The 25,659-nt window shown below is 51.6% G+C and overlaps 2 protein-coding genes across 4 annotated transcripts; one reads left to right on the top strand and one right to left on the bottom strand.

Moving 5' to 3' along the window:
* The first annotated feature begins 866 nt into the window (after positions 1 to 866).
* Nudt16l1 (nudix hydrolase 16 like 1) lies at positions 867 to 2,646 on the top strand. 2 transcript variants are annotated; one of them, XM_048332240.1, is made up of 3 exons: positions 867 to 1,182; positions 1,265 to 1,595; positions 1,991 to 2,646. In XM_048332240.1, the coding sequence occupies exons 1-3, from the start codon at positions 1,030 to 1,032 to the stop codon at positions 2,143 to 2,145; spliced, it is 639 nt and encodes a 212-aa protein (XP_048188197.1). In that variant the 5' UTR covers positions 867 to 1,029; the 3' UTR covers positions 2,146 to 2,646. The 2 variants fall into 2 exon arrangements, with proteins under 2 accessions (XP_048188197.1, XP_048188198.1); XM_048332241.1 differs by having other exon boundaries at positions 884 to 1,182; positions 1,265 to 1,525.
* Positions 2,647 to 2,817: 171 nt separating this feature from the next.
* Positions 2,818 to 25,589, bottom strand: Anks3 (ankyrin repeat and sterile alpha motif domain containing 3). Of its 2 annotated transcripts, none has more exons than XM_048332223.1 (17): positions 25,390 to 25,589; positions 21,952 to 22,123; positions 19,342 to 19,540; positions 19,019 to 19,140; positions 17,585 to 17,666; positions 16,141 to 16,345; positions 8,909 to 9,064; positions 8,122 to 8,253; positions 7,747 to 7,853; positions 7,354 to 7,524; positions 6,549 to 6,673; positions 4,617 to 4,758; positions 4,165 to 4,337; positions 3,981 to 4,066; positions 3,542 to 3,625; positions 3,307 to 3,402; positions 2,818 to 3,187 (listed from the first exon to the last, which is right to left on the bottom strand). In XM_048332223.1, exons 1-16 carry the CDS (start codon positions 25,457 to 25,459, stop codon positions 3,323 to 3,325), a joined length of 2,106 nt encoding a protein of 701 aa, XP_048188180.1. In that variant the 5' UTR covers positions 25,460 to 25,589; the 3' UTR covers positions 2,818 to 3,187; positions 3,307 to 3,322. The 2 variants fall into 2 exon arrangements, with proteins under 2 accessions (XP_048188180.1, XP_048188181.1); XM_048332224.1 differs by having other exon boundaries at positions 16,210 to 16,345.
* Positions 25,590 to 25,659: the final 70 nt, after the last annotated feature.

The following is a 25,659-nucleotide window of genomic DNA, read 5'->3' as shown; positions in this document are numbered from 1 at the left end:
GAGGTGTTAGGGGCCTATCCATCCCCTACAGCTGCTCTTGTGGGTGGGCGTGGAGGGGCAGGGTTCCAATGTGGCTGGCCAGGCGCATGAGTTCTTGCATAGGCCACACTGGATCTTTCTTCCTCAACAGATCTGGTGCCTTTATCAAAGCCTGGTGGGGAGGGACAGACACAAGGGAGCCTTCTCCTGGGGCCCCGTGTCCACAGATCTGTTGCTGCTTGTCAGGAGTGCCCACTTTAGATGGGGGCACTCTTCCCTTTCAGACATGATCACACCCTGAGTCCAGCTTCCCCTGCCAGCCCCAGATGTTTCTGTAAACCCTAATTCATCCTGGCGGATGGCCACAACATGGGGAGAGCTTACTCAGACCCTCACTGCTCTTCTCTGCTGAGAGGCAGAACAGGGTCTGGCCGCACTGTGGTCCCCACCCCTAGGTACACATCCTAAGGGCAGGAAAATGGCGCTTAGTCCCTGCTGAGAGCCTATCCCAGTGCTTGAGGCCTAAGGGTTTTTCCAGCATGAAGACAGTAAGTGCAGGGCAGGAAAGTAAGGCATGGAGGAGGCGGCCTCCCTACAGAATCCGACCTCTTAGCAAGTGCGGGCCTTCATTCTAGGAAGCCTCAACTCCTGTACTAGCTAGCCCCTTTTGTCAGAGACGTGGGGCCTGGGGAGGACCAGGCAGAGTGACCAGAACAGGAGCTGTGTCCTCGGGTCCGGCTGAGCAGCGAGTGCCTTGGCGCCTTGTGTGGTTGCAAGGTCACGTGGCCATTGTGGCTGGCCGGTCCTGGTCAGGTTCACCGAGAGCAGTCGGCATCCTTGGGGGTCGGAGCTGTCGTCTTAAGCGGAGCTCGCCCCGTTGCGTCTTGGGAGTGGTAGTATTGGAGGATCGGGCTTCCTGCTTGCATTCTGCGCACTGGGACTGAGTCGGTGGGCGGGGCCCGCATGCATGGGTGCTCACGGATTGGCCAGGCAGCGGGGTGGAGCCGCGCATGCTCCTAGAAGCGTTGACTGGCCGTGGGGACCGCTAAGATGTCGGCTGTGGCCGTTCCGGAGCTGAAACAGATCAGCCGGGAGGAAGCCATGCGCCTGGGACCAGGCTGGAGCCACTCGTGCCACGCCATGCTGTATGCCGCCAACCCCGGGCAGCTCTTCGGCCGCATCCCTATGCGTTTCTCTGTGCTGGTGAGGACCCGGGCGGGGGGCGGGGGCCGGGGCGCCCGCCACCCCCGCCGCCCCCGCCCGGATGACCCGTGCTCCCTTGCAGATGCAGATGCGCTTCGATGGGCTGCTGGGCTTCCCTGGGGGCTTCGTGGACCGACGCCTCTGGTCGCTGGAGGATGGGCTGAACTGGGTGCTGGGGCAGGGCCTGGGCGGCCTGCGCCTCACCAAGGCTGACTACCTGAGCTCACACCTGACCGAGGGCCCGCACCGCGTCGTGGCGCACCTGTACGCGCGGCAGCTGACGCTCGAGCAGCTGCACGCCGTGGAGATCAGCGCCGTGCACTCCCGCGACCACGGCCTGGAGGTGGGGCCTCCGCCCGGGCCCCGCCCCCCGCCCCGGGGTTTGGCTCTGGCGCTGCAGAAGGCACCGAAGGGTAACACGTCCCCCTGAGGGTCCTCTGGGGGGACGGGTGGAACTGGGGCGCCCTCAGGGCTGTGTTACGTCTGCCTTGCTGCCTGCCATTGCCAATCCTGGGAGTGGGGAGTGGGACTGGTGGGAGGGCGGGATGGGGATGCAGTGCCTGAGGCGGGGAAAGGACTGGGAAGGGGACTGGCCAGGCTATTGCTCTGGGGATTTGTGAGCCCAGTCCACGGGAAGGCTGGAAAACGGGCGGGCGGGACATGCATGGGCGAGCCTGGGAACTTGGCTGGGGAGATGGGATGCCCAGCTCCAAGGGTTGGGCCACCTCCAGACCCTACCAGCACCTCCCCTTTTCTGGCTGTCCCAAAGCATAGGTTGTGGCCCCAACTCTGGCATTGTGTCCTGCAGGTGCTGGGGCTGGTACGAGTCCCCCTGTACACCCAGAAGGACCGGGTTGGAGGCTTCCCCAACTTTCTGAGCAATGCCTTTGTCAGCACTGCCAAGTACCAGCTCCTGTTCGCCCTCAAGGTGCTCAACATGATGCCGGCGGAGAAGCTGGCTGAGGCCGTGTCCGCAGCCACAGAGAAGCAGAAAAAGGCCCTGGAGAAGCTACTCCCTGCTTCCTCCTGAGGGCCTCGGCCGCCCTCACCTTCCCCCGGGCTGCATTTGTGCCCATGGGCCCTGGAATTCCTGTGAAGTGTGCCTTCTAGCCTGGTTTTGCACCCCAGTCTTGACTGAACTGGATGCGCAGTCTCTGGGGCCCAGCTGCCCGCTCAGGTTGGTCAGTGGGGTAGGGGGTCCAGGATGCTTTCATCCCCCAGGCTGTCCAGGAGGCCGCTCTCAGCTCAGCTCATTCCCAAATCCTTCCAGAGGCAGCCAGGACCTGTGCCGGCCTGGGGGGTAGGATTTTGGTTGTTGGGTTCATGGTGTGTAAACTGTGGGTGAGGTTTCAAAGGGGCTCTGCTCTGTGTACATGGCTTGCTTCCCGAGGGCTGTGAGGGTCTTGTGGCCCCAGCTCTGTGGGGTTGAAGGATGATGACAATAAAGTCCCTCCGTGCTGCTCAGTGTGTACATGTGGTCGCACAGGGCCCGGCCCTGCTTGTACGCATGAAGTTTGCTAGGTGTTCTCCAAGCAACTTTCAAGTCGGATTCCACACAATTGTGGGACTCAAGCAAGGTGACCCACCCCACAGGAACAGGAGCCTGGGTCTCAGGACCACAGCCAAACCCCCAAGTAGGTGTTTCATTTTATTTTCCAACAAATGACACTTTCTGGGTGTCCCAGTCCTTGGACCCATAAAAGGTCAAACCTCAGTGTGGGACCTGTGTTTCTGGGGATGCGCCGTCTCCCCCACACCCGTGCCTGGTCTGGGCCAGAGCAGCCCCCAAGCTTAGGGCCTTACCACTGGGACTCAGGTCCAAGGCCCTCGTCCTGCCTCTGTGCTGGCCTGAGCTGCCTGGTGCAGGCCACAGCCTTGCCCTGTCTGCATCGGGCCCCCTGGACGACCCTGGCCTCTCTAGGACCAGGGCTACTGCAGCCACCTCCTTGCTGCCCTTCTGTCTTGCTGGCTCACTTCAGGGTGGATAGCTCACCCGACGTCATTTCTGAAAACAAAAATGCCTCGTTGAGAAGGGACAGGACGGGGGGCATCCAGAGTAGGCCCTGCTGCTCCAACCTCATGTCCTGGCATAGATGCCGTCCCGGTGGGCAGCTGGACACTCACCGTCCCTTCTCCCAGGCTAGGGTACTCGCCACTTCTCCTTCCCGTTGAGCGCCTGCAGCTTCTCCAGACTCTGGGTCACGGAGCCCAGCACGCGCCCTGAGGGAGTGGTGGGCAATGAGTGCTGGGCCACAGATCTGGTGACGGCAGGGGATGGAGCACTGGGAACCAGGCTGAGGCGACCACGGGAACTGTCTCCTTGCCAGCTGGAAGGAAACCACTTGCTCCTCCCACTCACCCATCTCCTGAACTCCGTCTTCAAAGGCTCCCAACAGCTCGGGGAGACTCAAGGCCCACAGGGACGCATGCCAGCCTTCCGAGCCTGTGGTGCAAAGATGTGCACGGCTGTGTGTCTGCCTTTTTCCCCAAGTCACTGGGCCTAGGAAACCCTCCCTGCTATCCAGAGGCAGTCACGCTCCTCCCCACAGCCAGAAAGACCGGAGATACAAGCCTGGCTCCAGGCAGGTCTCATTCCAGGAAGGAAGGAGGGCTCTCTGGCCACCCAGTCACAGTGCAGGGCTTTTCTCAACCCTGGTGGCTTTGCCTCCCTTCCCCACAGGTGAGGCCATCTCTCCCCTGCAGGCCACTCAGGACGGGGTGCAAGAATGCCTGCAAGACAGGCTGAGCCTGCCAGGAGCTTCACGCCCAGCCCAGCACCAAGGTGCTGCTCTTCATACCTGCTGGCCGAGGTGCGGGGACCGCTGCAGCTATGCGGGCAGGAGGGTCTTGCCTCACTCGGTCTGACAGCTCAGCTTGACAGGCTCTGACAGACAGACCAAGCGCAGGTGAGGCAGGCTGCTGCCAGCTCCCCCCCCCCCCGCCCCCGTATATGTCTCCACCCTGAAGGTCTGGCTCACTCACCGCAGCCGGTCCAGGATGAGGGTGGCATCCTGGGCTAGGGCCTGGGTCACCTCTAGCTGGGTGTGCACGTCCTTGCGGGTGTCATCCTGCTCCAGCAGGCAGCTCTCTACCACGGCCCGCAGCTCCTGCTCCTGAGACACCTGGCCACGCATGGCCTCCACCTCCTCACAGCGCTGCAGGGAAGACACTGGCTAGAGAGGCCAAGCCAGCGGAGGCAGAGGCCTGCCTGGCTGTCCCAGGCCCGAGCTGCCTGCACAGCCTCCACCGTCTTCCTCGTCCACTCTGCTGGGAGCCTGTGCTTGCTCCTTGCCCTGTCCTATGAACTTGGGTGCCGCACAGGTGCTGGCTCTTGGGCAGCCTCTTTCTGCCTCTGCCCTTGCATGCCTGTGTTTCTGGATGCTGCTCTCCCGATACTAGTTGGCCCCTGCCCTCATATGCTGCTCCCCACTTGCCTTGTGCAGCTGGATGGCGAGCTCCTGCATCTCAGCCTCCAGCCGGTCGGCATAAGCTAGTTCCAGGGCATCACTGGGGGGACGGGCACTGCTGTGCCAGCGAGCAATGGCAGAGGTCATCTTTCTTTTGGGTCCAAACAGCCTGCACGGCAGGAGAGTCAGAGGGTCTGTGTCGGCGTCAGCCTTCTGCATGGGGGCCCCTTGGATCACGCTGCACCATAGGCAGCCACTAAGAAACTCCCAGCCCTGCAGGGCCATTGCTGGGGCAGCCCAAGGCCTCCCCCACTGCCCTGGACGACCTGGGCCTCCCCCAGGACACTGTCAAAGGTGAAGCCACACAGGATTCTGGGATGCTCCCTAGGAACCCTTATCCAGGCATGTGTGGACAGTGGATGCGTCTCAGCTAGCCAGGCCTCCAACACCAATGGCTACTGCTGGCCACAGGTACACAGCCCGCCCTCACCTGCGAGAACCAAGGATTTAAAGGACAGCACCTTCTCTATTCCTCCTTGTAGGAGCCACATTAAAGAAACACAAGGGCAGACAGGGTAGAAAATTTCTGCCTGGGGAAAGGCACAGATCTAGAAAAGACCTTTAACCATGGGCTGGCCTTGACTCAAAGGCAGCTCACAGAACCAGTCAAGCCCAAGGAGGGGAAGGAATCTTATTAAATAATAGAAAATGGGAAGAAATAGAACATGGCCCAGTTAAAGGAGAAAAACTAAAACTGTCTAAGACCGATGGCGTGGGCACTAGGTATTATGAACAGCTGACTTGCACACACCTGTAATCCTAGCACTTAGGAGGATTCCAATTTCCATGACAGCCTACATAGCAAGACCTTGTCTCAAGAGCCAAAGCCACCATCTTGACACCCCTTAAGTTGGGTACTGGTAGTGCACACCAGTAATCGTAGCTACTCAGGACGCTGAGATCTGAAGATGGAGGTTCAAAGTCAGCAATTCTCCATCTCCAGTAAACTATGGGACTAGAGGTGCTCAAGTAATAAGAGTGCAAGTGAAACACAAGGCCCTGACACACAAAACAACCAAATAGAGAAAACAGATGAATCCCAATGAAGCTTGATGGAGAGAGCTTGATGGCAGAGGAGAGAACTAGCCATCCTAAAGATAAAACAACAGAAATTGTCTGAGGAACTGCCTAGGGGCTCAGGGGACACGGGAGCCCAGTGAGAGGGCGAGGGGCAGCCTGATGAGCACTAGCGTAAACTCCCCACCTGATGAAAGACGGCACGAACATCCAAGAACACCACATAGGACACAGAAAGGAATGGCTGGACACAATCCCACATTTCCACAAGAGAGACCACAAAGGGCAGGCCACAGAAGAGCATGGCATATATAAGGGATTTGTGATAAAATTACCAGCAGGTTCTCTTTAGGAACTTTAGGGGCTAAGGGCTGATACTCTGTAAACCACGAATTCGCCTGGAACGCTCTCCTTGCAAGTGGCAAGGAGGGAGCCCATGCCCCAGCACTGCCCTGCAGAGCCCAGAAGGTGTGTGGGGTGGCGCCCTGGAGTCAGCAAAGGACCGGAAGTGGAGGCACAAACTTCACTGTGCATGGCATGGCTTCAAGACAAAAGCTTAAGCTATATGCATTTTATATTGACTTTTTTTTTCTGAAACTTAGGGAGAAATGGAAACAAACATTTTCCTGTTCCCATGTAGAAAATAAAGCTCTTAAATAAGAAATCTGTGCTGTAAATTCTTCAGCCTCTGGTGAGACAGTTGCCACGTGACTGACCATAGTGATCATGTGTAGGATTGAGTCTCAGGGCCAGAGCCCGCCCTCCCGCAGCTGCACCAACTCAGGGCCTTCATCCTCTTGTCTAGGTGAGGAGTGAGGGCAGCTCTGCTCTCCTGGGGTGAAGAAGAGGAAGGGGCGCAAGGCCCCTCGGGACAGAACTCACGTGATGCCAATCTCCTTGAGGTCGCTCTCCGTCAGCGTGAGAAAGATGCGCAGGTCCACGTCCTGCTCCTCAAACAGCTGCAGGTACTTCAGACACCCAATCTGCTCCAGCAGCGTGGCCAGGTCCTGGGGGACAAGGTGACAGTGGGAGGTGACACAGCAAGGCCAAGGATTCCTTACTTGGAGCAAGCATGGCTGCCTGCAGGATCCCCCATTTGTAGACAGAGACATGGTGGGTACTGAGAAGGGAAAAATGCCACCAAGAGCCAGTGTTATGCCAGTGCTACTCGCGAATGCTTGGCTCTGCAGAGGGGGTTCTGGAAGCTGCCAAAGTTCCCTGGGTGCCATTTAGGTACTGCCGTGTCTGGCAGGGCTGTCCTTGTCCTGGGTGGAGAGCCCTGTTCTTCCCTCTGCTCCCCAGGATGACCATGTATGGGGGTGGGAGGAGGGGACTCATGCACTCCCCAGCTGTGCTTGGGCGCTGCACTCTGCTGGCACTGTGGCACTGTCTGGTTACTGCCCCCCTCAGATCCCATCGTCTGGTCAACATGGGCGAGGAGCTCCAAAGTGAGCAGAGGATGAGCCACCTGGGAGTAGGGTGTAGAGCCGGCACACACGGGACAAAGGCAGCTGCTCAGGGCTGGCACTGCAGGGCATCACTGGCCCCACTCACACCCTGCCACTGTCTCTGGGGGCCAGCTCTGACTAAGACGTGGGTCACAGGCCATCAGAGGCCTCGGTGCTGGGCTGACTTGGTTTCTATTCCCAACCATGTACAGCCCCCCATGCAGCCAGCAGGTTGTTACCTGGGGTCCTGAGTAGGGGGGCTTCTCTGTCCGGGAGGCAGACTCTGGGGACCGGGCAGCCCCACCAGGGCTGGGCAGCCCCTGGCCGTCACTGCTGCCATGGCGATTCTTGGTCTTCACGTAACTTTTGGTTTGTTTGCGAGCAGAGCTTCTCTGGGTGTGGTCCGAGTCCTGCAGAAGAGCTGTGTGCTGGGGGCAGGTGGGGGCTTGTCGCCCCCAAGGCTGCGGCCATGCCACCCCGCGTGGCTGAGTGGACGGGAGCTGCTTCCACCACCTGCGACGCCCAGGCGTCCTCAGTGACGCCCCTGAGCTCAGCACAGATGCGCATTAGACACCCGTTCATCTGAGTGGGGGCCCAGGCACCCCCATAGTGGGCTGTGACGGGAGGCTCACCTCATTGCTCTCCACAGAGGCTTCGCTGCTGAGCTCCTGGGCTCTCCCCGGGCCCTTGCTGCTGCTGCTCCACACAGCCCCAAGACTGACGCAGACAGCAGGCTCCTCTGCAAATGGGAGACAGGCCTGATGCCGAGTGCTGCCGTGGCCATGTCTTCATGGTGTCCAGACCAATGCACACGGCTTCAGCTCATGCGGGCTTCAGTACGTGCCCACCAAGTCACTGCGGGTTTCTCTGGGAAGACAGCCTTGCTGGCCTTGCCACCGAAACCACCCTGCCTAAGAGACTGTGGGCCAGAAGCTTCCCTCCCATGCCCCATAGCAGAGGAGTTGCTCAGTGAGAATGGGGACAGCAGGGGGAGGGGGGGCGCGTACCCCGGCTGCTGCTGCTGCTGCTCTCCACGTCTCGGTCGTTGATGGGGGAGGTGACGTCCCGGTAGCAGAAGCCATCGCCCTCCAGGGGATCGCTGCCGGTGAAGGTCAGGTAGCCCCGTGGCAGCCCCTGCTCTGTGTGCAGAAGAGGGTGTGTGAACCCCCGCAAGCAGCAGCGAGGACAGAGGTCCTGTGCCAAAGGCCTCGACCTGGTGGGGGCTACTGGGGGGAGGGGACCGGTGCTGAGCAGGGGCCTTGAGACTGCCACTGCACCCCCTCCATGGCAACATGGCTATCTGGGGTTGACAAGTGAGGAAGTAGCTGCAAGGGACCACCTGTCTGTCTCCCTCGGGGCAGCACTTGCCACTGCTTTACACGGGGCATACATGCCTATGCACACATGCACACGCACACATACACACAAAGGCTGGTGCTGTTGGCTCACTCATCAGGAGTGCCTCTGTCCTGGAGGCGTCCATGTCCCCCCATTCCCACCCCCCCCCCCCAGCCACCGGCAGAGCTGGAGCAGAGGGGCTGTGTGTGTCCCTGAGCTGAGCTGCCATCCCACAGTGTGAATGGCACAGGGCTGCATTTGGAGGCCAAGTTTGATTTCCAATTTAAGCTAGCTGGTGAAGGACGTACTGGGAGATCTGAGGGTCTGTCCTGGAGAACGTAGGGACGGCTTTGCCCCAGGACCAGCGACCCATTCAGGGCCTAAGGAAGCTCTGCCCCTCAACACAGGATCTTGGCACGCAAGCCAGAGAGCCCCCAGGAAATGGGGACTGCTCACCATAGCTGGGCTGCGGGGTCTTGCCTCCAAGTCCGATTGCTGTGATCCTGGCCAGGGCTCGTGGTCCCTCGTGGATGCTAAGACCCTTTCGACAGGGCCGGTGTCTCTGTGGAACAGGGCACGATTCGTCTGAAGAGCTCAGATCTTCAAATTTTTCTGCAGGTCAAATATCGGACAAGTTTATCAATTAGTAAACTGGAAGGAAATGATCATAACTAGTATTCGTTTTTGTGTGTGATGGTCCTGGGCTTGAACTCAGTCTGGGTGCTGTCCCTGAGCTTTTTCACGCAATGCTGGCACTTCGCCACTTGAACCAGAGCCTTACTTACCCTTTTTTGGTGGTTACAGATAACGAATCTCACAGACTTTCCTGCAGGGCTGGCTTGGAACCACAACCTTTAGATCTCAGCCTCCCAAGGAACTAGGATTACAGGTGTGAGCCACCACGACTCAACTTACAACTAGTATTGTTTTTTTTGTTTGTTTATTAATTGAACACAAATTTTTTTACAAGATGTTGTGCAAAAAGGGTACAGTTACATAGTAGGGCAGTGTGTACATTTCTTGTGATACCTTACGTCCTGTTTTTCTATCCCTTCTCTAGGTCAGGTAGACATATATACAATATACAATGTATCAAGAACATATACAGTATTCACAGACTTGGTCTCTACTATCTCTCCGTCTCCCTTTGTTAACAGTCATATATCAGGGAGATCATGCCCCTTTGTTTTCTGTGTTCTAGGCTTGTCTCGCTCAACATTATTTGTTCAAGTTCTGACCATTTCCCTGCGAATAACAATATTTCACCATTCCTAATCGCTATGTAGTATTCCATTGTGTATAAGTACCATATTTTTTGGATCCATTCGTCTGTGGAGGGGCATCTGGGTTGTTTCCATATTTTGGCTATTGTGAATTGTGCCACGATAAACATGGAAGTACAAATGTCTTTTTGATATCTTGGTGTTTGCTGTTTAGGATAGATGCCTAGGAGTGGTATGGCCGGGTCATAGGGTAGGTCTATATTGAGCTTTTTGAGAAACCTCCATACTGTTCTCCAAAGTGGTTGTACTAATTTGCACTCCCACCAACAATGGAGAAGGGTTCCTCTTTCCCCACACCCCCTCCAGCATTTGTTGTTGCCTGAGTTCAGAGTATAGGCCATTCTAACTGGGGTGAGGTGGTATCTCAGGGTTGTTTTTATTTGCATTTCCTTTACCACCAGGGATGTTGAGCATTTCCTCATGTGTTTCTTTGCCATTTTTATATCTTCTCTTGTGAAGTCTCTCTTTAGCTCCTTTGCCCATTTCCTAATAGGTTTATTGGGCTTGGAGGGGCTTAGTTTTTTGAGTTCTCTGTAGATGACCGGTATCAGGCCTTTGTCTGTTGCTGTGCTGGTAAATATCTTTTCCCATATCATTGGCTGTCTTTCTATTTTGGTGGCTATGTCCTTAGCTGTGCAGAAACTTTTTAATTTGTAGTAGTCCCATTTGTCAAGTCTTTCCCCTATTTGTTGTGCCCCTGGTACTATATTCAAGAAGTTCCTTCCTGTGCCTATAAGTTCTAGCGTCTTTCCTACTCTGTCCTTCAGTAGTTTCAAGGATTCAGGTCTGATATTGAGGTCCTTGATCCACTTTGAGTTGATCTTGGTGCATGGTGATAGGCTTGGGTCTACTTTGAGTTTTCTGCATATGGCTGCCCAGTTCTCCCAGCACCAGTAGTTGAAGAGGCTATGTTTATTCCATTGTATGTCTTTAGCTCCTTTGTCGAATATCAGTACAACTAGTATTGTTAAGGGTGGATTCACCCAAACTTAACTTGTGAGAGCTGACACCACCACTAGAGCCACTATTCCAGAGCCAAGAGGAGCTGAAACCTAGGCCTCTGATGCTTATGCCTGCCTAGGTTTCCAGACTCTCTCATTATAAAAGACTATATTACAGGGGCTGGGAACATGGCCTAGTGGTAGAGTGCTTGCCTAGCATACATGAAGCCCTGGGTTTGATTACCACATAAACAGAAAAAGCCACAAGTGGCGCTGTGGCTCAAGTGGTAGAGTCCTACCTAGCCTTGAACAAAAGAATCCAGGGACAGTGCTCAGGCTCTGAGTTCAAGCTCCAGGACTGGAAAAAAAAAAAAGACTATATTGCAGCTGGCACCTGTGGTTCACAACTGTAATCCTAGCTACCCAGGTGGCTAAGATCTGAGGATAAGCCAGCCTGGGCAGGAAAGTTTGAGACTCTTATCTCCAATGAACCACTCACAAACCAAAAGTGGAGCTGTGGTTCAAAGTGGTAGAGTGCTAGCTGAGCTCTTTTGCTCAAGGACAGCACCCAGGCCTTGAGTTCAAGCCCTATAACCAACCAACAAAAAAAAAAAAAATACTACTCATCATCAGAAATACATTTCACCATAAGTCAAAGGAATGGGTAAATCCACTGCTTCATAAAATGTGATTGTTGATTAGAGCTTGTAAAGGAACCAAGTCCATCGTCATGTGGACAACTTCTGGGAAGTGGACCTTGTGTGTTTGCTGTTTCACAAGCTCTTCAGACCTACTCTGCTGGTGCTGTGCGTGCACAGTATGGCCTTGGCCTTTGCCAGTTCATAATGTATCATGCCTGTGATGCAGGCTCCTTCCCGTCTGACTTGGCAGGAAACAAGGAGGACTAGAGAATGCCCCATTTTGGAGATAGTAATACCCTGTCACCCTGTGAGTTGGTGTGTCCTGCAAATCACCTCAGCAAGATGGGGACTTATATAGCCCAGCTCCAAGACTACACCACCAGGAGGTGGTGCTTGCACCCAAGCTGAGGTAGAGGAGGGAAGCAAGTGCCGGCAACCTTGGCACTATAAGCATTCTCAGGATGGTTCAGGTGAATGAACGGGTCACAGTAGGGCAGGTGACAGAAATGATGGAGTAGCTAGGGCTGGGATCCTGCAGGCAAGGTGGAGTTCCAGCGTAACACGTCATCACTCACAATGTAAAATGTGCAAATAGACCCATCACCAAACAATAGAGCAGAAAGGACAGCAGAAACACCAGTAACACATGGCACTGTGGGAGAGGAAATACGGACTCCAAAGCCCTAGGGCAATCAGCAAGGCAGACCTCTATATGGACACAGACTGAATGTTAGGCCAGATGACAGAATGGTTTCTTCCCAGCACACACAGAACACTGAAACACATCAATTAGATGACAAGGCATCTATGTGTTCTAGAAAGTGGAGAATTACAAAACCTCTGATTGGACAAGTTAAAAGAAATGAGAAGAATAAATGATAAATGAATCACAAACTCAAGAAGGACCTTCAAATTAGAAATTTAAAACAAAAGCAAAACCACCATAAGGTGTTTATTAAACAACTCTTTTTTTTTTTTAAGGTTTTTTTTTCTTTTTTTGGCTGGTGTTTTTTTTTTTTTTTTTTTTTTTTTGCCAGTCCTGGGGCTTGGACTCAGGGCCTGAGCACTGTCCCTGGCTTCTTTTTGCTCAAGGCTAGCACTCTGCCACTTGAGCCACAGCGCCACTTCTGGCCATTTTCTGTATATGTGGTGCTGGGGAATCGAACCCAGGGCCTCATGTACATGAGGCAGGCACTCTTGCCACTAGGCCATATCCCCAGCCCTTGGCTGGTGTTTTTTAACTGTATTGTTTTGTCTTTTCTTTTTTGGTACTGGGGATCAAAGCCAGGACGTTGCACTTGCTAGGCAAGCACTTTGCCACTGAGCTACATCCCAGCCCTATTAAACAACTTTTTTTTTTTTGCCAGTCCTGGGCCTTGGACTCAGGGCCTGAGCACTGTCCCTGGCTTCTTTTTGCTCAAGGCTAGCACTCCGCCACTTGAGCCACAGCGCCACTTCTGGCCATTTTCTATATATGTGGTGCTAGGGAATTGAACCCAGGGCTTCATGTATGGGAGGCAAGCACTCTTGCCACTAGGCCATATTCCCAGCCCCCTAGACAACTCTTTTTTTTTTTTTAACAGTTCTGAAGCCTTTATTTACAAAAGCTTTAAAAACAAATACCCTGTTTTTTCAAATAATGTTCTGTTTAAAAAGGACCACCCAGTACAGCATTGTAATATCATGAATATAATAAAGAATGTACAAGGGAAACAAACTAATCTTGCTAACATCTGGAGATTTAATAATATTACTAATATTACTGATTGAAGTGTAGATAACACATTATGACTTGTAGTCCATCACTTCGGGGTAGACTGAATGATTAACCAAAGTCTTCCTACACATGCTCTGGCTGGTCACATATTCTGCCTGGCTAAATATTTCACAGTCTCTTTTGTCAATATATATAAAATAGATTGTAAAGATATACACAAAAAAATAAACAAGCATTACACTCCTCAGGTAACTTAGCTATATATGTGTATGTATGCATATGTATACATACACATATATAGCATTTTGTTGTTTTGCACCAAATCTCTCCATTATTTTTGTAGCTATGAAAGCACAAATTTTGACTCTTAATTTGATAAATTTGATATAAAATATACCTAAAAACTTGTATCTTTGGACTTTAATGAAATTGATTTGTATAATCAACAAATCAAGAACATCATAAGTATGGCTATAAAATAAAAAAAAAAGATAATAAAGGTAAGCAGTTATAGTATAAAGAAACCAGATAAAGGGAAATGTTAGTATCGTAAAATAACTGTAGCTTCAACATGTTAAATGCCAGTTTCCTGGTAGATTCTAAATGTCCAATAACAAGGGCCTTTTCCTGAAGGGTGTAAAGCTGGTTTTGAAAGTTCTTCATTCACAGAGCAGCCTACACATGCCAATTAGAATTGACAGACATGAGATGTGCTCAGAAGATTAAACACTACATACAGAAACAGTAGTTACTAAGCTCCTCAGTAGTTCCTTCCCTAGACAACTCTTGATAAATAAAAATTATAGAACTTCTGAAAAATAGCAACAATGAAATGTGCATATTAGAATCCTTGGGATGGCTTAAAGCATCCCTCATCTAGAACCTCAGATGCTCATACTCAAAAGAGGCAGACAATAAAAACAAATGAAAAGAAATCCACAATTGGAAATAAGCCAGGCACCTTTTGGTCCAATGCTGTCCTCACAGTGAATCTCAGTTTTCAAAGCATTTATGAGCCAGGTGCCTGTGGCTCAGGGCTGTAATCCTTAACAACTCAGGAGACTGAGATCTTAGGATCTCAGTTCAAAGCCAGCTTGGGCAGGAAAGTCCATGAGATTCTTATCTCCAATTAATCACCAAAAAGCCAGAGATCGAGCTGTGACTCAACTGATAGAGCACCAGCCTTGAGCAAAAAAGCTAAGGGACAGCACCCAAGCTCAGAGATCAAGCCCCAGGACGGGCATTAAACAAACAAACAAGAAAAGCCCTTCCAGTCACCTCTGAAAGAAGACAAACTCTTGGACTGGGAACATGGCTTAGTGGTAGAGTGCAAGCCTTGCATGCATGAAACCCTAGGTTCAATTCCTCAGCACCACATAAACAGAAAAAGCCGGAAGTGGTGCTGTGGCTCAAGTGGTAGAGTGCTAGCCTTGAGCACAGAGAGGCTCCAGGATAGAGCCCAGGCCCTGAGTTTAAGCCCCAGGACTGGCAGAAATAAAACAAAACAAAGAAGACAAATTCATAATATTGGCCAGGGCCCTCTATTTCAATGGAGTCAGAGACGACTATTCCTACTGTCCCCAAGTGTATTTGTTGTGGTGGTTTAACAATACTTGAGATTAAATCCAAGGTCTCTTACTTGATAGACAAAAGTATTCCCATTTAAGCCTCTCCACTACCCCACCCCCACGAGTCCTTTCACTTTTGTTTTTTCAGGTAGGGTCTTGGGCTTTTGCCTATACGGACCTTGAACTGCCAGCTTCCTACTTGCCTCTGCCTGCTAAGCAGTTATGTTCCACTATGCTCAGCTTTCCCCACCAATACTGGATCCTAAACTCAAGGCCTGGTGTTCACTAGGAAGTGCTCTACCACTTCTATCATATTCTCATTCTTTCGCTTTTCGTGTTTTTTGAGGTAGGTTTTTGCCTGGGCAAGAAATAAGAGTGTGATTTTCCTGTCTTTGTCTTCTGAGCAGCTGTGATTATAGGCATACATCATCATACTCAGCCTTACTAAAATCTCAATATAATAAGACCATGTAAGGACTGAAACAAGTCATTCATATAAGAAAACATTCCAAAGCTGTACTCATATTGCATCATGCTGCAAAAAGTCTCTGATCAAATGTGGCTGTGGTAGCCAGGCGCCAGTGGCTCATGACTGGAATCCTACTCAGGAGGCTGAGATCTGAGGATCATGGTTCAAAGCCAGGCCAGGCAGAAAAGCGTGTGAGACTCTTATCTCCAATTAACCACCAGAAAACCAGAAGTGGCACTGTGGCTCAAGTGGTAGAGTGCTAGCCTTGAGCTGAAGAGCTCAAGGGACAGTGCCCAGGCCCAGAGTTCAAGCCCCACAACCGACAAAAAAAAAAAAAAGGTTGTGGTACATGGATACAAGAACCAACAGAACCAGTCTAGGAAATCTGCCATGGAAGACAGTAATCCCGTATGACAAAGATGCATCTCTAAGTTCTACACTAAAGATGGACTTTCACATAAGGATGGTGGGACAAATGTGTAACCATTTGGAAAAAAAAGATAAAACTGAATTCTTAACATATCACACACAAGAAAAAAGTTAAGAGGATCAGAGATCTACAATTAATAAAACAAAACCAACCAGATGTCAGTGGCTCACGCCTGTAATCCTAGCTACTCAAGAGGCTGAGATCTGAGGATCATGGTTCAAAGCCAGGCCAGGCAGGAAAGTCCCTGAGATTCTCATTTCCAACAAACCACCAGAAAACTGGAAGTGGTGCTGTGGCTCCAAGAGGTAGAGCATTGGACTTGAACAAAAGAGCTCAGGGGCAGTGCCCAGGCCCTGAGTTCAAGCTCCATGACTGACAAGAAAAAAGAATAATAATAAAATAAAACCATTCAAGTACTAGAAGAAAACATGGCAAATTCTTGCCAACAAGGCCTAAGGAAAAGTCCATTTTGAGTCCATGACTCAATATCCAGAGGCAATAAACAAGAATACATCTAATGATACAAAGTCGAGACACAGTAACAATAAAACAAGCAACATCAAACCAGGGGAGAGCCCTCTGTGGGGCTCCATCCTCAGGCTGATAGGGACATTCCAATGCCTAGACCAGGATCCTCACCCACAACTCCACAATAGCATGTGGGGCTGGCAGGGCAGCCCAACTCTATCAGAGCACAGCGGCAGGTACCTGGGCTGCGGTAGAGGCTTTGGGGCCGAGCAGGTGAATGTGTATCGATCAAGGCCACGATCTTCATGTGTCCGTACTGCCTGGCCAGCATCCGGGCTGTGGCCCCACTGTGGTCTCTTGTGTCCACTTCAACTCCCTGTGAAGGTCAGGGAAAGAGGAGTCAGGAAGTTCTCCTTCAAAGCCCCTGGGCTCACTGGGCTGCTGGCCTGGGAGAGATGAGAAGAGGAAGTAGGTTGGCTTCTGTCCTCACAAGACACCACATCACAAGGAGAAGGAGGTACAGGCCTGCTTGGCTCACTACTGCCTGCTTTGCTTTGTCTCTGTGCTGGCAAGGAAGAAGCCTCATGGCCCTGTTACCAGGGGGCATCTCTTAAGCCACTGCATGCTGCAGCAGCCCCTTCCAGATGCTGACTGCCAGGCTTATGACCTAGCCAGGGAGCTGCAGAATGAAGGGGCTGTCCTGTCCTGGGGGGAAAGCGGAAGAGACCCTGGTGGCCACAGACAGAGAGCCCCGCCCCCTCCTGGCTGGGCCTGCCTGCTACATTTCTCCTTGCAGAGCACCAAAGATGTCAGCTGCCTAAAGGGCCATCCTCAGAGTGAGGGCTGCAGAGCCTGGCACCTTCACCCGGGTAGTTCTAGTCTTCAAAGGTAGTTCTAGTCTTTCAGCACAACCATGCTCAACTATGACTCTAACCTAAATAAAGCTTTAAGCACAACAATGTTGATCACCAGAAGTCCTCAGCAATAAAAATTTAAGGGCAACTTAAATGCTTGCTTAGGATGGTAAGTCAGTAAAGCTACTGACCTAATTATTAATAACTTTCTTTTTTTTGAGACAGGGTCACACTATGTAGCCCAGGGTGGGCTGGAACTCATGATCCTCCTGCTCAAAGCAGGTGGGGTGGGGCTGGGTGCCAGTAGCTCAAGCCCATAACCCTAGCCACTCAGGATACTGACATCTGTGGGTCACAATTCAAAGCCAGTCTGGCCAGACATTTCCATGAGGCTTTTATCTCCAAGTAACCAGAAAAAAACCCAAAGTGGAGGAGTGTCTCAAGTGGTAGAACACCAGCTGTAAGCAAAAATGCTGAGCAAGAATGAAAGGCCTGACAGGGCACTGGTGGCTCACGCCTGTGATCCTAGCTACTGAGACGACTGAGATCTGAGAATGACTGCTCGAAGCCAGCCTGGGCTGATGAGTCCCTGTAAGACTCATCAACAATTAACTACCAGAAAGTGGAGATGTGACTCAAAGTGGTAGAGTGCTAGCCTTAAGCAAAATAACTCAAGGACAGTGCCCAGGCCCTGAGTACAAGCCCATGACTGACAAAAAAAGAAAAATGAAAGGCCCTGAGTTTAAGCCTCAGTCACTTACATGACTCAGAAAATACTGCACGATTATCTCGTGGCCAGCAGCAGCGGCTTCCATCAAAGGCGTAAATCCATAGGTGGGCTCCCTGCAAGAGGGGGCCAGTCAGGAAAGAGGAGAGCAAGTCCACCACCCAAAAGTGCCCCTGCCAACGACAGAACCAAGCCTAGCTTCTGGAGCAGGCCCTTGCTCACTGTGTGGGGGTCCATCCGCAGTGCTTCCCTCTGTCACTCCTCTCCCCACCGCCAGGCCAGTGCCTCCTCCACCAGCGCCCCCCAGTCCCACTCTAATCCTTCTCACTGCCCAACATCCAGCAGTTCTGGGCCATTTCTGTCAAGTTCACAAGATAATCTCAATCCCTTAGCCCAGTTTCTGTGCCCTGTCCTGGGGCGCTCCCTCCTCGGGTGCTCTCTGATTGTTACGTCCAGCAGCTCCAGAAGCCAGTATCCTGACTCTCATCCATTCAAGGCACAAACTTTTCACACCCTAACATCTCAGAAGTCACAGCATGTCTTAAAGTCAACAGATGGGCTGAATTGTAATGAGTAGTTTTTCTTTTCTTTCTTTTTTTTGTGGTACTGAGGAATAAACTCAGGGCCTCAAGTATGTAGGTAGGTGCTCTACCACTTGAGCCACATGGCTAATCCACCAGTATTCTTTCTTAAGAGCTATTCAAAACTATGGTCTTACAATGTACATCCTCAGCCTCAGCTGGAATGCTGCGCAGCCTCAGGTGGAGGAAGCTGGCACTCCTGTGTTGAAAGGAACTCTCATTCGTGTGTTACACAGTACCACTTCCCACTTAAAAACTCAGGATGGGCTGGGTCCTCAGGAGGGCACACATTTGTAGTCATAGCTACTCAGGAGGCTGACGTCTGAGGATCGCAATTCAAAACTGGCCCAGGCAGGAAAGCCTGTGAGACTCTTATCTCTAACCACCAGAAAACCAGGAGTGGTCTTTTGTCTCCAAGTGGTAGAATGTTAGCCTTGAGCCAAATAGCTCAGGGACAGTGCCCAGGCCTGGAGTTCAAGCCCCAAGACTGACCAAAAAATAAATAAATAAATAAATCAGGAAGGGACTGCACTGTGCTTTGGTGGTAGGGTGCTTCCCAAGCATCCCCAGCACTGTTTAAAAAATTTAAAAACAAGCAAACAAACCTCTGCAATGGTTTTCAAAGCTTCACCCCCCTGACATATGCTAGAGTAAGAGAGAAATCAGCATTATGTGTCTGTCATTTAAATGCTACCCACTGCTAGTACCTTGACCTGACACCATGTGATCCTCCAACGCTCAGACACAGGTCCTGCTTTCCCATTTTTAGGGGCAGCACAAGATGCACCACTGTTCTTCAAACAGACCTGCAGAGGGGCCTGCATGTGGGCAGGCCTGTCTGTCCCCTTCTGGAGTTGCAAAGAACCCACCACTCCCACAGCAGTCACCTCACGTTGGCATTGGCACCACTGTCCAGGAGGAACTTGACCATCTGCTGGTGCCCAGCACTGGTGCAGTGGAAAAGTGCGGTCCAGCCCTGGATGTCTTTCATCTCGAGCTCTGCGCCTTGCTTTGAGAGAAGAGAGCAGTTACAGCCTGTCTCTCCAGAGAGGCAGGCAGCACCCTGCGGGCTGTCAGCTGGAAGAATCCAAAGTCATTACACACATGCATGCACACACACATACGCCACATGGCCTATAGGGCCTCATATCCTGCCAGGGAAGCCAGGGAGCCCCTTAGGTTGCTGAGACTGTGTGCCCTCGAAGCTCACCTGGAGCAGAAAGTAGGCGATGCTCTCGTTGCCACAGCTGGAGGCCAGCATCAGAGGAGTCTGCCCTTCTGGGGTGGGAACATTCACACTCACACCTGCCTCGAGCAGCAGGTGCACAATGGTGTCATGTCCAATGTAGGAGGCATACATCAGAGGGGTCCAGCCACCACCGTTCTTCTTATTCAAGTCTAACTCTCTCCTAAACAAAGGCAAGATATGCTAGGCACAGCCAAATCTGAAGCCTCATGTAGGCCTCACCAAAGCCCAGGTGAGTCAAGCTGACCTTTTGGGTAGTCCTGGGGTGGGAGAAGGCAGACAGGTGGATGATTCTAGTTGCTGTACACCTGCCATCACATCCTCAGCTCTAGTCTTCCTTCCCTACTTTACATTTGCATCCACCCCACCACCTAGCTCAAGACCCCGCTGCCAGTGAGATGGATGGGGCCGGAGCAGGGCCTAGGCAAGGTCTGGCGTCAGCTCAACCTTTCCCAAATTTGGGAGGAGCTACGGACATGTAGTGGGTGGGGTCAGCAAGCCTATACAACACCCCACAGCAAACACAGTTCTGGCTGGGTTTGGCAGAAAAGCCAAAGCTGATACACACTAACCACTTGCCACCAACTATGGCCAGTGCCTGGTGTGCAGTGTTGCAGAGAGGCCCAGAGTAAAAGAGGAGACCTGGCTTGCCAACAAGCACCATTACCATTGACTACTTGCTAACCTCACCCTGTGGCCAGACATTGCTATTTTTCTCGCTGATTTCCACTAAGTCTAGAAATACATTTCCATACAAGAAACAAATAATAAACAAAACCCCTAAGTTTTCCAGCTCAGACGCTGGAGCCAGGGCCATACTTTATATAATCACACCCAGTCAGTCCCCTGAGCAAAGTATGAAGTTAAAGCCCCACAGGCCTTTCACTTCCACCATTCTTGCCCCCGGAACAAATGATTCCTTTATGATTTGTGTGTATGCAGGATCCTGACACCAAACTAAGCCCGGCAACTACTTTCTATCACTAGCATCTCCAAGCAGGCATTCTGCAGGAGCAGGACAGCAGGAATCCAGGGGCAGTGCTGCTGGGTTGATCTCCTGACACCTCTGTCTGGAGTCAAGTCTTGAGTCACCTGTTCATCCTCTTGAGCAGAGGAAGAAGTGCCAGAGGCCTCCAAAGCCTCAGACCCACTCTGGGCTTGCTGTAAGCAAGCCTCCCAGTTCCTATCACAGATGGTCAGAGACAGGCATACTCTCTCTCTCCAGTTAGCAGTACAGCCACTCTTCCTACAGCCTGAGAGTCCAGAGAATTCTAACAGGGGTGTGACACTGGACAAACAAGCCAGTTAGCTGCCTCTGCCTCTCTCCCTCCCCCCCCCCCACACACACAAACACACACACACACACACACACACTTTCTCTCTCTGAAAGGAATCTGTCATACTGTTTTCCATCTATAGCCACCAGAGTATGTTGTATGGAGACCTGGGGCTTCCTGGGGCTTGACCTGGTCCCCTGGAACTGAGGAGGGATTAGGGTGGAGCTGCAGACACCATCCAAATGAGAAATGTGAGGAACACAAACGCCTTTCCAAAAATTACCTTCCAAATTACATTGTGTTGTGTGCAAGCACAGGCATGAGACTCAACACTGTTGTGCAGATTAGCCCAAACAACAGAGGGCACTGAGGTGGCCAGTTTACCTTCCAGGAGGAGCTCTCCAAGAAGGTTAAAAGCCCAGCCTCTCAGAGGGGTTATACAGTTTGGATGTTTCTGCTGTCAGTCAAAACCTTAAAGAGAGTCAGACTCTAGTAAGCTACAAATAATGTTTATAAGCCTATGATAAAAGTTTAAGTCAGGGGCTGGGGATATGGCCTAGTGGCAAGAGTGCTTGTCTCGTATACATGAGGCCCTGGGTTCAATTCCCCAGCACCACATATACAGAAAATGGCCAGAAGTGGCGCTGTGGCTCCAGTGGCAGAGTGCTAGCCTTGAGCAAGAAGAAGCCAGGGACAGTGCTCAGGCCCTGAGTCCAAGGCCCAGGACTGGCCAAAAAAAAAAAAAAAAAAAAAAAGTTTAAGTCAGTGGGCTGGGGATATGGCCTAGTGGCAAGAGTGCCTGCCTCGGATACACGAGGCCCTAGGTTCGATTCCCCAGCACCACATATACAGAAAACGGCCAGAAGCGGCGCTGTGGCTCAAGTGGCAGAGTGCTAGCCTTGAGCGGGAAGAAGCCAGGGACAGTGTTCAGGCCCTGAGTCCAAGGCCCGGGACTGGCCAAAAAAAAAAAAAAAAAAAAGTTTAAGTCAAAATTGCCTTCTTTGTTGGTGCCCAGTATCAGTCATCATGGACAACTTCATAGAGACAAGCAGGTGCACCTGCCCAGAGTGAAGCTACTGTCTACTCCTTGAGCAAGGCCCCCAGCAAGTGTGATCAGAAGCCATGTAAATGCTGCTTGAAATGGGGGGGGAGGGAGGAGGTAACAAGTTGGATAAGAAATCTACACACTGCTTAGGTAAGAAACTGTAACCCCTCTGTATATCACTTTGACAGTAAATAAGCAAATTTTAAAAAAGAAAGAAATGTGAGGGGAAGGAATGCTCCCAGAGATGCTTACCGCTGCACCCACTCCTTCACTACCTCATACTGGCCGATGGAAGCTGCTGTGTGAAGGTCCAGGGGGACATCCAGTTCCTCCCGGCTGACCTGCGTGCCCAGCCCATGCCACATGGACAAGCTGCGGTTCAGAAGTTCCGGCTCACTGGCTTCATCGCTTAGCTCAGACATGGCTGTGGAGGGAGGCCTGGATTAGATCTTCCTTCCTGGATGACCCAGGAAGAGAAATACCAGGTCCTAGGCCTGCCTGTGGCAGGCCACCACACCACCACTAAGGCAGACAGTCCCAGCAGCTACCCCAGCTGACGGCTTTCTCTAAACGGCAACTCCATAAGGTAATAACCAGGGCCAGCTGCCAAATGAAAGTGAGGGGCTGTCCCCTCATTCCACAGGTTTTCCTGAGGAAGGCTGTCTCCTTCAACCCACAGGCCTCAGGTTCTAGGAGCCTGGCCTCCTCTTGGGTGGGTAATAAAAGACGTCAGCTGAGTCATTTGAGTCAGCCCCTGGGTGTGGTGGACAATATCATTGGATCTGGGGCTACAGCAAAATTGAGCTCTGTGATTTAGCATCTTTAGTCCTGGGTTCCGCACTGTCTCATGGGCACAGGGTATCTCAAATGGCTATTAAAAACACTTGGAAGGACTGGGAATATGGCTTAGTGGTAGAGTGCTTGCCTAGCATGCATGAAGCCCTGGGGTTGATTCCTCAGCACCACATACACAGAAAAAGCCAGAAGTGGTGCTGCAGATCAAGAGGTAGAGTGCTAGCCTTGAGCAAAAAGAAGCCAGGGACAGTGCTCAGGCCCTGTGTCCAAGCCCCAGGACTGGCAAAAAGAACAACAACAACAAAAAAAAAAATACACTTGGGGGCTGGGGATATAGCCTAGTGGCAAGAGTGCCTGCCTTGGATACACGAGGCCCTAGGTTCGATTCCCCAAGCACCACATATACAGAAAACGGCCAGAAGCGGTGCTGTGGCTCAAGTGGCAGAGTGCTAGCCTTGAGCGGGAAGAAGCCAGGGACAGTGCTCAGGCCCTGAGTCCAAGGCCCAGGACTGGCAAAAAAAAAAAAAAAAAAAAAAAAAAAATACACTTGGAAGCCAAGCATAGTGATACACACCTGTAATTCCAAAGCTCAAGAGGCTGAAGTGGAAGATGTGAGTTGAAGAGTAGCCTGGGCTACCTAAAGGCCTTGCCTCACAAAACAAAGACTTGCAAGAATTTGTAAGCAAAAAAATGGCAGATCCAAACAATGAGTGTACACAGCAGTACACAGAGGGAACACAGAACTAGTACACACAGGAAGCATCTCAACTGATTATGCTAAGTGGAAGAAATCACTTACAAGGCCACCTACTGTATAATCTATTACAGAACATTCTAGAAAAGGCAAAACTAGAGGCTCAAGGTATTAGATCTACAGTGTCAAGAGTAAAGGGCAAAAGGAATCACAGGGTGTAACAAGAGGCAATTTGGGAAGTCATAAACCTTGACTGTGGTGATGTATATAGGACTCTTGTCATTTATCAAAACCCAAGCCCCTGAACCCCAAAATGAACTAGACTTTACTCAAATTTAAAATACGGGTTACTGGGGGATGCTCTGGCACAGAAACTAGGATGTGATTGATGGTGCTCAGCAAATGTTAACTGAGTAGGAACATACCTATGCAACCCTTCAAAGTGGGAGAACAAAGGAAGAAACAGGTGGCAGATGTCATCTAGTGGGTGACATCTCCCTGAGATGGGACACCACCAGAATGGGTAAAACAAGATGATGGGTCTGAGATAAAGAATCCTTTATGATGAGAATCCTCCCCTAATGAAGCCCAAGTCATTAACTTCCTAGTAGAATTTTCCAAGAGCAATAGGAAGTATAGAAGAAGGAGAGGAGGAAAATGAAAGGCCTGTTATGTTCAGAAGGCCTAAAAGATACAATGGCAGTTCACAGAGGTCACTAGGACCTCAGTTTCTACTGAAGAGTACTCCCAGGCATCTTAGCATTTTTCTGTGTGGGTGACAGCCAGGATGGACCGATAAGAAACAAGCCAAACACTCTGCAGGCCCTTGATGAGGGCAGGTGTATGGGTGTGATGATAGTAAGCATTGGCTCTGCTTCCTGGAAACAGCACAGCCTAACACTCAAGGCCTAAGATCAGGCAGCCCGCTCCCTCAGCAGACGAGACTCTTGATCTTGATGAGGTTACAAATCCTTCTAGCCTTTTGTGGGAAAGCTTTTATTTTTATTTATGTATTTATTTGTTTGTTTTTGCCAGTCCTGGGGCTTGAACTCAGGGCCTGGGCACTGTCTCTGAGCCCCTTTTTGCTCAAGGCTAGCATTCTACTACTTGTGCCACAGTACCACTTCAGTTTTTTTTGTGTATGTGGTACTGAGGAATCAAATCCAGGGTTTCCTGCATGCTAGGCCAGCACTCTACCACTAAGCCACCTTCCCTGTGGGCAAGCTTTTAAACACCTCCTTCAAGTTGGAGCCTCTCCTCCCTCTCTATTTATTGGACATCTATGTATGTCTGGCATGCATTGATGGGCAACCTCCTGCAACCTCCTGAAGCCTATGGAGGGAAAACTCTCCTGTTAGAGATTACCAAGCCAGGTGCCAGTGACTCATCCCTGTAATCCTAGCTACTCAGGAGGCTGAGATATGAGGATAACGGTTGGAAGGCAGCGCAGGCAGCAAAGTCCCCAGCCCCATGAGACTCTTACCTCCAGCTAACCCTGAAAACCATAAGTGGATCTGTGGCTCAAGGTGGCAGAGCACTAACCTTGGGCAAAAGAGCTCAGGGAGATTGCCCAGGCCTTGAGTTTAAATCCAGCGACTAACATAAATAAATAGACTACCAATCTGCACCAGGCGCCAGGGGCCCACATCTGTAATCCTGGCTACTCAGGAGGCTGAGATATGAGGATCAAGGTTCAAAGTCAGCTTAGGCAGGAAAGTCCGTGAGACTTTTGTCTCCAAATAGCCACCAAAAAGCCAGAAGCCGAGCTGTGACAAGAGCTAGAGGGTCAATATTGAGCAGGTCCTGAGTATAAGCACCAGCAGAGAGACAGGCAGACTTTCCATCTGCTAGGATGTATCACACTACGCCACCGCAAACCAGCCTCAATTACAAGTAAAACAATAACAAAACAACGAAGCGATTCCTGCGAATATCTGTAAGCACCCAGAGCGCCAGGCACAACTTTAGAGACAGGACCTTGAAACTTCCACTCCTTCCCTTCCAGTCCATCTAGTTACATGCTGTGACTTCAAGTAAAAAATTAACTGGAAAAACCACACAACCCCAAGCTGGTGGCCGCTGCCCCGCCCACAGAAGGCCCGTCACCGCGGAGACCCCTGCCAGCGCCAGCGCGGCCCCCGCCCCCGGCGGAAAGCCCCACACCTGCAGTCCCGCGCCCACGGCCCCAGGCCCCGCGTCACCTCGCCCTGCGCTGGCGAGCGGAGTGCCGAAAGCCCAAGCGTCGAGCCCAGGTCCTCCAGGGGCTGGCATCCGGTGGGGCCAGGCCGCCGCCCAGCCTACCTGCGCGGACCTGGACCTCAGGCCTCCTCAGGTAAACCTCGGGCCGCAGACGCCGCGCTCCCTCACGGGTTGCAGTCCCACGCTCAGCCCACTGCCCGGCTTGCCACGCCCCGGAAGTGCTTGAGGGAGCTCCCTCTGAGGCAAACGGATAAAAGCTGAGTGATTGGCTC

This window comes from Perognathus longimembris, chromosome 23, assembly GCF_023159225.1.
Source record: "Perognathus longimembris pacificus isolate PPM17 chromosome 23, ASM2315922v1, whole genome shotgun sequence".
Taxonomy (NCBI): Eukaryota; Metazoa; Chordata; class Mammalia; order Rodentia; family Heteromyidae; genus Perognathus; species Perognathus longimembris.
The sequence above is the reverse complement of the archived record's forward strand: the minus strand, read 5'-3'. Positions and strand labels throughout refer to the sequence as shown.